General features: G+C 39.9%; 1 protein-coding gene across 1 annotated transcript; it reads right to left on the bottom strand.

Moving 5' to 3' along the window:
- Window positions 1-5,379: 5,379 nt before the first annotated feature.
- Window positions 5,380-11,140, bottom strand: LOC144631505 (uncharacterized). The gene is made up of 7 exons (XM_078489951.1): window positions 11,032-11,140; window positions 10,157-10,205; window positions 8,453-8,487; window positions 8,018-8,080; window positions 7,659-7,721; window positions 7,373-7,400; window positions 5,380-6,680 (listed from the first exon to the last, which is right to left on the bottom strand). The coding sequence occupies exons 1-7, from the start codon at window positions 11,101-11,103 to the stop codon at window positions 5,611-5,613; spliced, it is 1,380 nt and encodes a 459-aa protein (XP_078346077.1). The 5' UTR covers window positions 11,104-11,140; the 3' UTR covers window positions 5,380-5,610.
- Between the last annotated feature and the right edge of the window lie 674 nt (window positions 11,141-11,814).

Genomic DNA, 11,814 nt, shown 5'->3' with positions numbered 1-11,814 from the left:
GAAAATAGCAATGGAGATGGATAAGATAAGATAAGAAACTTTATTTAAGTGTCAAAACCTTATAGCCTGGAAAATAATACCATACTAATTAGGGGACACTACTAAAAACTAAAAGTCTCAGGTTATACGTGGAATTATGCTCGTTAAAAATGTTACAGATGCTATTAGGACATAATCTATGTTAAGCTTTATACATGAGAATACATATGTCCTGTAAACGCCTGTTCGCTAGCGTTGGCAACTTGGCTCTCTCCAGTAGCTCAGTATAACTAGCATGCTTGTTCTTGTAAACGGCCCTCAAGCCCGGGGGGTTACTTGGGTCAATTTTTGTTGGGTATGTGCCACTGGCCTCTCAGAACCCCTACCCCATTATAGTCATATTCTATGGCCAATTATATACCCCATCTTAGTCACTTTTGGGTAAATGTAATTTTCACGAACCCAACTTTGTCACTTTCTGGGAGCCTTTTGTTAAATATTAAACAACAGCAATAAATACGGTAACATTTTTTTTCGGCGAATCTTTCCGTTTATAAATCACAACTTGCCAGAATTGTTGTACTCTCAAAATCCCGGAAAAGTGTGGCCCCATTCTAGTCACCCTATAAAAAATGCTTGAAAAAGCGACCCCATTATAGTCAATCCAGTCGTGAAAATGCGACCCCATCCAGCGGCACATCCCCATTAGCCTATTTATAGGAAGTGCCCCCCCCCCCGGGCCCTCAAGCCCCTTTTCTGTAGTCGTTCAAGTTTGCGTGCATCGCTAGCTCTACAAAAGTGCCACACAAGGTGACAATAAGCAGTAAGGAACAAGTAAGAAAGTTTCTCGAAGCTAAGAAACAAGTAAGAAAATCTCTCGAGGCTTGAGCGGTAAGCAGCGCGAGTAGGGCAGGCGCCGTGCCTCTCAAGCCTCGTTCGATCTTCCTTCGCTATTTAACCGGGTGGAGTCTGGTGCCCCCCGGTTCATAATCTACCCGGCGTTTTTTTTTTTGTCGTTTTTTTTTTTAACCGGGTGGGGGTCTGGTGCCCCCCGGTTCATAATCTACCTTCGGTTTTTTAACCGGGTGGGGGTCTGGTGCCCCCCGGTTCATAATCTACCTTCGGTTTTTTTTTTTTTTTTTAGTTTTTTTGTCGGTAGGGCATTGAAGGTCACGCATGTTGATTGGCTTAAAACAGGTCATCTTTCATCACCCACTTGAAATTGCCTCAGTGGAGGAAGGAGAATGGGACGGAGGAAATGTTTTAAATTACTTGCCACTTGAGGGATTAAAATTACGTGCGTTATACGCGTTTTCCGTGTGTTTAACTCAACAACAAATCATCGCTTAGACCACAGAGCAAAATAGAATTGCTGCTCAGTTAGAAATGACCAGAACGACATATAATTGAAAGAGTCAAGTTATATATTATGCGTTTTAAAAGAAGAACGAAAACAACTCTGATATCTCTACCTTCAAAGTCTTCAAAAGCGATCAAAGTGCCTTTGACCTTTAATACTGATGGCCGAGTATCGTATATCGCATGTCACGCTTCAACATAACGCACTTCTTGTTGAACAGCAACAAAAGGAAATAAAACGCTACTGGGTATACGTCTAAAAGCCTTAGGCTTTCTTGTTAGCTAAAAGAGTGGTTAAACATTAACCACCCGGTTTCGAGCTACTAAGTAGCTTCTTGTTTTTTTTAACCGGGTGGGGGTCTGGTGCCCCCCGGTTCATAATCTACCTTCGGTTTTTTTTTTTTTTTTTTAGTTTTTTTGTCGGTAGGGCATTGAAGGTCACGCATGTTGATTGGCTTAAAACAGGTCATCTTTCATCACCCACTTGAAATTGCCTCAGTGGAGGAAGGAGAATGGGACGGAGGAAATGTTTTAAATTACTTGCCACTTGAGGGATTTAAATTACGTGCGTTATACGCGTTTTCCGTGTGTTTAACTCAACAATAAATCATCGCTTAGACCGCAGAGCAAAAAGAATTGCTGCTCAGTTAGAAATGACCAGTACGACATATAATTGAAAGAGTCAAGTTATATATTATGCGTTTTAAAAGTAGAACGAAAACAACTCTGATATCTCTACCTTCAAAGTCTTCAAAAGCGATCAAAGTGCCTTTGACCTTTAATACTGACGGCGGAGTATCGTATATCGCATGTCACGCTTCAACATAACGCACTTCTTGTTGAACAGCAACAAAAGGAAATAAAACGCTACTGGGTATACGTCTAAAAGCCTTAGGCTTTCTTGTTAGCTAAAGGAGGGGTTAAACATTAACCAGATTGGCTTAAAACAGGTCATCTTTCATCACCCACTTGAAATTGCCTCAGTGGAGGAAGGAGAATGGGACGGAGGAAATGTTTTAAATTACTTGCCACTTGAGGGATTAAAATTACGTGCGTTATACGCGTTTTCCGTGTGTTTAACTCAACAACAAATCATCGCTTAGACCACAGAGCAAAATAGAATTGCTGCTCAGTTAGAAATGACCAGAACGACATATAATTGAAAGAGTCAAGTTATATATTATGCGTTTTAAAAGAAGAACGAAAACAACTCTGATATCTCTACCTTCAAAGTCTTCAAAAGCGATCAAAGTGCCTTTGACCTTTAATACTGATGGCCGAGTATCGTATATCGCATGTCACGCTTCAACATAACGCACTTCTTGTTGAACAGCAACAAAAGGAAATAAAACGCTACTGGGTATACGTCTAACAGCCTTAGGCTTTCTTGTTAGCTAAAAGAGTGGTTAAACATTAACCACCCGGTTTCGAGCTACTAAGTAGCTACTTGTTTCGCTTTCGTTCCACGGATGATGGCGAAAAAGAGAGACTGCTTGCAGTATAGTCCTTAACCCTTTAACTGATGGATTTTTTGTGTTCTGCTGCTAGTTTGCCAAATTGCATAATACAAATGTAGCAGCATCGGAAAAGAATGGAATGTGTGTTAAAATAAAATAGTGTGTATCAACAGGAAGCACAAATATCTTTACTTAAAATCTAAATCCCCTTTTTTATCCGAAAACTTTGCCATCTTCATGTAGTTATAAAACCGCAGAATTTTGTGCTGTCGTGCTACTGTGTAGCGATGAGATGCAAATGATTGTACTACGATTTTCAACCCACATGGAGATTGCAAATGCGGTAAAACAAGGAACGACCAAGTCAACAAACAACCTCAAAACAATAGAAATAAAACGATAGCTCCGACCAGCACGGGAAAATTACCATTTCAGTAATAGTTTTATGTAATGTTTAATAAACGAGCTGGAGTGCTTTATCAAGTTTATAACACGAGGCGCAGCCGAGTGTTTTGGACTGCGAGTTCATTGAACGGCTTCAAAAACCTCTGATGTAGATCTTTTCATTCTTGCATTCATATTTAGATTTTGGGTTATTTTGGCCAAGAAAATGGGACATGAAATTTAGCCGTGCCTTTATCAGATATAAAGTCACTCATTAAACATTAATTTTCTTTGTATTTTCTTAATGAATTATTAATTAAACATTAATTTTCTTTGTGTTTTCTTAATGAATTATTAATGAGTTTTTGAATTTATAACAAACACCGCATGTTGACAACAGGAATCTTTTCGGAAACATTTTCGCTGATTAAAAGATGCAACCAAGAAAACTTCTTTCACTACTATAAAAAAATTACCGAGCTCTCCCACTGGCGCCATGTTGTTGTTATTGTTTTGGCAAGTTCTGAATGAGAGGAGCTGCTCTAGCCTGAATTTCAGACCTCCCTCTGTGGTCGCCTACTCCCCAGAAGGGACGTCTGAAAACATCTGGCCCTAATGCCGTCCGGTGACGTCACTACCCGAAAACCGGGTAGTGATTTTGATTGGTTGATTTAAAATTTATTTGCATAATTATGTGAAATTATGACTGAATTTTACGGCGCGAGAATTGTTATTTGAGGTTTGGAAAGAGTTCGAAAGAGTTCACCTTCCCAGAAACGAATTAATTAGTCATTTACCTTGAGTTTTTTACTTTATTAGTTTACCTAATAAAGAATAGTAATGGAAACCAGTAGGTTTTAAATTGGCGGCATTCGTCGCTTCGACATGCAGTGTTTTGCCAAATTTATACGTATTCTTGCTTTGTCAACAAAGCCACTCGACGCTTATGTCCGACAGCCTCGATGAGCCAGTGATTTCTGAACTCAGTGCCCCGGTCAACTATTGAATTCCGTTTCTTGATGCCTCTGTAACCGTCTAAATTGATTCATTTAAGTACTCACGAGTGTGTTGTATTTGTCCGCTGCGTAACATATTATATTTTGATCGCTAGATAAAGCTAATCAGTTCCGATTAAATCGGTTCTGTAAAAGAATATAGCCTGCAGTTGATTAAAATCTCATTCATTTGTCTCAAGTTTTCAATAGTTTACTATTAAAACACTTTTATACCCTGTAATCCTTTATTGAAGCGGTTTTTCTTTCACAATTTCATGACCTCGACAGAAAATTTTCCGCATGAATTAACTAGATGTGTCCAGACGTCCCTTCTGGGGAGTAGGCGACCTGCTGAATACCGCCCCGCTGATTGCTTTGCAAGTTGTGAGAGCATCGCTCAGATTTCGTATAAGAGAATGTATGGAAAGTTGCTCACCCCCCCCCCCCCCCCTGTTCGAAAGCCACTTCTAGTTTCCGTTTCCTCGAAGTTTGGTAAGAGTTTGATAAGAAAATGTGCAAAACGTTTATAAGACTGAAAAGGTTATGAGAGCAATGACAAACGTAAATTATAAGCTAAAAAAAAATAATAAATAAATATATGTTTATAGTGGCCATGCACTTAGCTTCATATCTCAACGAGATAGCTAGCTTACAGGTATGCCACTGAAACAGAGGTAACAAATAATTTTAAATGAACATAACAAGGTTAAAAATCCCAACTGGCAGGAGGCAGACCAGTTGGCTATATACAAAGCGTGGTCGAGAATTTGAACTCGGGACAACCGAGAAACAAATCCAGCTAGTGGCAAGGGCAGGTCTTGAACCGGAGACCTCCGGATTACAACACCAGGGCCCTTAAACACTCGGCCACACTTGCCTCAATTAACCCACAGGTAGATAACAATTACAAAACTTTTTAATTGTCCTTTTTGGAGGTTCAGGGGCGCTTGCACATGTTGTTGTTGTTGCTCTTCACCAGCTAAAACACAGAGGCTATAAAATGGTTTCCAATACTATGAAACCCCTAGGTCTGGATCCACCACTGTAGATTCAGTGATTAAGGTCAAACTTGGACAGATGCTATGGGCAACATTTTAATTATTTAATGCTCATCCTAAAGCTTTAAAAATCAATGTAAGACAACAGCGGCTTCCTGAAACTAAAGCTATAACAATGCCTGGGTTACAAATCAGTTTGTAGACAACGGTACAAGTTCTCAACCTGTAGCTCAGTTGTACAAACCAAAAATGCTAAGCTACTAGCACTGATGCGCTTAGTTATCAAGCATTCAAACATTCCTCATTGTAAATGAGACTGAGTTGAATTACATTCGGGTAATACTTCTAAACTATGACACATTTATGCTTTAGTCTAAGGCCTAAATTCATTAGCAGATATAAGGCTGCATTGTTCAACACCACTGCGCTTTCTCATTTCTACACAAACTTGTAAACGTAGCTATCGATGTTGTAATTGCTTTTGTAGTAATTAGCAAACACAAGGTATCTTTGGCCTTTGTCAACAATGGCGTCCATTCCTCGGCCTCCGAAGGTTTGAAAATCTTGGTAAAGAGTAAACTGTGCTCCTGACGCCTTGTACACAACTGAACGAACTGAGTACCCAGCACTATCTCCATGATGATTGGCAATAGCGAGGAACATTTCACCATTCACTTCAAACGGGCGCAACTCCATAGCACCACGGGTAGGAATCTCTTGAAATAAAGTAAACTTTGCACCATCCCATTTATAGATAGGCGATTTAGTGTTGTAGTTGCTCCCTGTATAATGGTTGGCAAAAGCGAGAAAGACGTGACCGCTGGTACGGAAGAATTTTGCGCTGTATGCCCCTTGGGTCTGCATCGTTTGGGACTTCAAGAAATGACCTCCAGACCATTTGTACACGTTTGACTCGATGTTGTATTTCTTCTGAGAGTGATAATAGTTTGCATACACAAGGTAAGTCTCGTTGGCAATCACAATTGAATCACAAGCCATGGCACCGTCGGTAGGAATGTTCTGGTATTTCACGAACCTTTCTTTCTTCCACTTGTAGACAAACGAGTCGATTGAATAAGTACTGCCATCGTGGTGTTCTGAAACGGCCAAGTAATGTTCTCCTTTAATGGTGAAAAACTTGAAGCCAGACGCACCATTTGTTGAAATCACCTGGAACTGTACAAACTGGTCTCCGTTCCATTTGTAGATGACAGAGTTCTGTTTATAGCCGCCATCGTAGTAGTTTGCAATGGCCATGTAGTACACTTTGTCTATTACGAAGTGTTCAATACCATACGCTCCATGGGTAGAGAGAGTTTGGTTTTGAACAAACCGCCCGTTTTCCATTTTGTAAACAACAGACTCGGCTTTATATTTTGATTTGTCGCCATGGTAATTGGCGAACACCAGAAACAGACCATCACCAATTGAAAAGGATTTGACGGCGGCCGCTCCTTTTGTGGGAATGTCTTGAAACTTTTCAAAGAAGTGAAGACCTTGATTACAGTCTGCGGAAAAATAGCACACCAGTATTGCATTTTTAATGAATATAATTCTGACCTTACATTTTTGAGCAACGCTCATTTATTATATTAACCTTTCAATATATTAGTTCGTTTTAGTGAATAAAAAGGACATTAAGCCTGCGTGGCCGGCGTTCAAAGGGGAAGGAGAAAGGGAGTTCGAGCGCGAGGTGCGGGGAGAGAGCGCGAAACGCGATCGGAGAAGGGGTGAGGGGAACGCCTGCAATGACACTATTGTTTTTTTCATGCCGCCCCTAAAGTACGTGTCTTCTGCTTGCCCTCTGTTTTACGTCTGACTGTCAAAATTTCCAAATCTGATCGGTGCCGATTTTCGCGGGGAATAAAACCCCTCACCGCTTGAATTGCCTATCTAATTTTCTTTTCTTCTCGTCTTCTTGTCGGAAATATGGCACCCCTTCTCCCCTCACCCCTTCTCCGATCGCGCTTCGAGCTCGAACTCCCCTTCTCCTTCCCCTTTGAACGCCGGCCACGCAGGCAACAGAACATTATAAACATTTCAACAGCAATTACACATTCAAACGCTAGAATGAGCATTTTTCAGCACTTTCTCGTTTTGGGGCATGTTTTGTTTGTTTGTTTTTCTTTTACTTTCTGTAGTAGCAGACAGCAACTGAAAACAGGTTAACATAGCTGCAAATATAATACCAATGTCTCACCTCGATCACAAGGAGTCGGTTTAGTTTGCTGAAATGAAATCAATAAATATATAGTACAGTAAGTTAACTGTTGCAGTGTTGTTGTTTTTTGCTTTTATCTAATCGCAATAAAGTTTGCACCGCCGTAAGAGCCCTTTCTAGCCCCTCCCACCCTCTTTTTGTGCCGCCCTTTTCTAATAACCTCCCCCCCCCCAATCTGGAGGATAAGAATTTTAAACGCCCCCCTCCGCCCTCTATTAAGCTATCTCTACACTAGCTATTTTTTAATGTACTTTAGATGTCTTACATTTCTAAGTCGTTCCACTTCTTGAGTGAGCTCTTTAAGCTTTGACTTGATCTCTGTTAGTTCCTATAATGAGGTAAGATAAATGTATTAAACTTGAGTGAGATATGCTGTATATTTCCCATCCTCCTTAACTACTCATTCCTGTATCTGACCAATTACTTTACTTTTATTTTAATTTTTGCTTAAAATATGTCTTTTGAATTTTAGGGGAAAATTCTGTCTATTAGTTTTTCCAAATTTGGTACTTGGAAAAACTGAATATTCAAACGCTGTGAACGCGCATTACACGTTTTAACCCTTATGAGTTTCTGTTATGATATGATCATGAATGACATGAAAATTAAAGACTTGTTGCAAACCTTTATATCGCATATTCCTGGTTCGCCTTTCTTGCCATCTCTCCCTTGATCTCCCTTGTCACCCTGCGAGAATACAACACACGAGTTGAAGAGGGTTGTAGGGGAAGGGGACAGTAAAGCTACGGGGGTGGGGTGAGGTACATTTGGGTAAGCGTTCGCCTGTTACCAATGTGGCCGGGTTCGGAAGGTTTCGTGCTGCTAGTTTACAACATAAGGGTTGCCAGAGGTCAGGAAATAGTCAGGGAAAAATCAAATTCTTGAAGGTCAGGAGAAAGTCAGGGAATTTGATTTTTAGTCAGGGAAAATTGACATTTTAAAGTAAAGCAAGTTTTTTATTTTTTTGGTAAGGGAAATTTAATTTTTAACAGGGAAAAGTCAGGAAATTTTGAAAACTGATGTCTGTAGCAACCATGAACGTAAAGCGCACATACCGACCTTAACTCCATCCCTTCCATTCAAGCCATCTCTTCCTGCAAATAAAAGATCTACCATTACTTAATAGCTCAAAAGTTAACAGTCCGTGGGTAGTTTTTCAGAAAAAAAAACAACAATAAAGAATAAAATACAACTGTTTTAGATATTTGTTTTACATTTGGAATTGACAAAGGAAAAGGCGGGTGTTCGAAAGAGAAAATGAAACGATTATTTATATGTAAAGAACTCAATGCTGTTATCAACTGAAATACAATCGAAGTACTAAGACAGCTCCATTACTTTCTAAAGCCAGCCGTCCTAATTACTTAGTCCTATTCCCTACCCTTGTATATGCTTTATAGTGCAGAATGCACTTTTGTGATGGTTTGGTGGGCAGTCGTGTGATAAACCCCTAAACCCCTAAAGCGCTACAGTGTAAACTTTTAATCACCAATTAATTAATTAATATCAATTAATTAATTATTCCTTGTGGAGGGGGTGGGGGTGGGGAGCACCTGACCGTACCCCTAGATAAAACCTGGAGCAAATCTACGTTACTTTCATATGAAGATCTCAAACGTATATATTTGTTTCAGAAAACCCTTTGCTCTCCTTGTGGTACTACTCAACGTAATTTACACCAAACGCATGCGCAGATTAGTCTACGTTGTTTTCTGGAACTATCATGAACATCGCTTGTATTGCGTGTTTGCGGTAGGCTTCCTGCAGACTTCTTGGCGCCAAGTAAAAACCGCAAATTAATTAAATTAGATTTTGAGACTTTCACAGCGCTTTCGTAATTAGGTATGCAAAAACTTGCACCGGGATTTTCGGCGAAAACACCTAATAACCAGGAAACAAACATCCTAGCTGTACTGCGTTTTAAAAAACCTGTCGAAAAATATGTTTTTTAATTAGATTTGTTTCTTTAGTTTTTGAGAATCGTCTTTCGTTCAGTCTAAACCGTAACTTAATTAAATTAAACAAATGTCATCGATGCCGCCGTAAAACAAACAAAAAACAAAAGTTTCATGTTATCGCATTTTCAAGGAAGACAAAAGTATTTTGTTACAAACTAACAAAAGTGTCGTGTTGCGTTTGCAAAGATTAGCGTAAGGAACACCTGGGAAAGAATACAAGTAGCCTGTAAACAGTTTTTCCGAAAGTAAAATAAAGCAAATAAACACGAACATATATAAAACATCATACTTTCAATTGTTCCATATTGCATTCTGCACTTACCAAATCATCGAGATTTTTTAAAATGTGACTACTGAGTGTTTACGGACGCCCTCCGCCGGAAATTCTAGTTACAAAACCGTTTAGGAAAGAGCGCCCTCTAAATGAAGAAGAAAAGGCAGAAACTGAGAGAGATCTAGGGAGGGCACTAGCCTCAGCCCCCTCCCAGAAATTATCCGTGGAGGCTACTAAGTTTTGCGCTTGTGAGCTGTTTTTTTTTTTTTCTGATCCTACACTGGCAAATGAGCATTTACTGACCGCATGCTATTTCATTTATCTGATTGAAAACAGTATAAATTCCACGGACGTCAGCAAGAAGTTGGAAAGTAGAGAATTTACTCTCAGGTAATTCAAAGTGCTGGAAAATTACTCAGCAATTTCGTTGCAAGCGTTAGCCCTGGAAAGGAAAGTTGGGAAGCACACGAAGCCAAGAAAAATTTCTTTGGCTTCCATGCAATTCGATAGTGACGTGAAACGTGTACCTACCGTCACGTCCATCTCTTCCATGGCAACCACATTGATAGCTTGTCGAGGCCTGAGATAAAAACACAAGAGTTCAGGTGTACTTTGTGATGTGTTAAAAAGTGATTTTTATCTTCGATATAATACGAAAACTAACGCAACGATTGAGTGTTTAGTCGATAATCCCGTCACCATCCAGTTCGTTTGTATAAACGGGCATCTCACACTGCTAGATTAATGGCGGTATTTATACATAGTCATTTAATAATCCTGGAATTATAAATGTAGACAACCACAAAGCAACCAGCAATGTGACCGGATATCAGCAAATAGATTCGCCACTTTATTTAGAAACGACAAGAAATCTGGGGCGAGTCCCATCTCGCGGTTGCTTGTGGGACCGTTACCCAGGGACAATAGTTTCTCATCTTTTGTTCTTTTCCCAGTACCAGTCCCTCAAAACGACTGCAATAGGAGATTTTATGGTTCAATAACCCTTGACGTCAGAATACCGCGCGGATACACGCAAATTTGAATCTGCTTTCGCGTGGATGTTGCCGGAGTTGCGTAGTCAGTGTCACGTGGGTTGCGAATTGGTCGCGAGTGACAAGGAAAGAAATATTGAAAATATCAAATGAAACAGTGATCAACGGTGCTCAAAACAAAAATCAAGAAAATCATGTCCTTGTGTCCACCTGCCTCTGAAGATGTGCTTGTCACTATGTAGCCGTGATCGAGAGGCGACTCCATAGACTGACCAGTTTGTCGGGATGAATGCGTTTGTTAAGAATGGACGAGCAAGAACGCTGTTTTGAGAAAGTCAACGTAGCTGGGCTGCACGACATGAAAGGAGGGTTTAAAAAGAGATGCCAGTATAAAAAAATAAATTAATAATTTACCCGACTTTGTTGGTTTGACTCCACAAGGACACAAAGTAGGATAAAACATAACAAACGCACCAAGCAAAACATCTTGTCGTGTCCGTCGCAAATCAAGCCTTGCACTATAGTGAACGTAGAACAAATAAACTGCAGGACGTGATGTTATGCGTTGAACCGCAATTTTAAAGCTGTTCTTAGCTTCTAAACAAACATTAAACTACGTGCAGAGTTGCATCACACAAATATCACATGCCTGGCTCACGACTAATATGACAATGGGATTATAGAAAGGTTAAATCAAGGGTGGAAATAGTTTATTTTTCAACATGTGTCTGCATTATGGCCTGGGTCTATAATTTGAATGTTACCAATAGCCTTCCTCGTTCTCAACCTTTACACTGCTAAATTTTTATTGATAGGGCAACTGAATTCAACAGAGGCCTACTTCTGGCTCTTTAACCGGGTGGGGCCTGGTGCCAAACCCGTTCATGATCTGGGCTTCGTCTTTTTCTACGTAGGGCATTGAAGGTCAGGCATGTCGATTGGCTTAAAACTGGTCATCTCTCATCAACCACTTGAAATTGCCTGAATTTAGAAAGGGGTATGAGACGGAGGAAATTTTTTAAATTACTTGGCACTTAAGGGATTAAAATTACGTGCGTTATACGCATTTTGCACGTGTTTAACTCAACAAGGAATCCTCACTTAGACCACAGAGCAAATGGAATTTAGCAGGAATAAAAAATATTGGAGTTTTAAGGTGATTTAAAAATTAGGATATGTATCAATTTTTAACTACAT

Source organism: Oculina patagonica, chromosome 1 (genome assembly GCF_052425735.1).
Source record: "Oculina patagonica isolate OP01 chromosome 1, crgOcupat, whole genome shotgun sequence".
NCBI lineage: Eukaryota > Metazoa > Cnidaria > Anthozoa > Scleractinia > Oculinidae > Oculina > Oculina patagonica.
This window is presented reverse-complemented; position numbering and strand designations above follow the sequence as displayed.

Bases quoted from the DNA above. Each gene is read 5' to 3' on its own strand.
- LOC144631505 (XM_078489951.1), bottom strand. From the start codon at position 11,103: ATGTTTTGCTTGGTGCGTTTGTTATGTTTTATCCTACTTTGTGTCCTT. The intron at 8,081-8,452 runs GTCGGTATGTGC...GTATTCTCGCAG, and splicing joins ATGGAAGGGATGGAGTTAAG to GGTGACAAGGGAGATCAAGG. The intron at 7,722-8,017 runs GTTTGCAACAAG...ACCTCATTATAG, and splicing joins CAGGAATATGCGATATAAAG to GAACTAACAGAGATCAAGTC.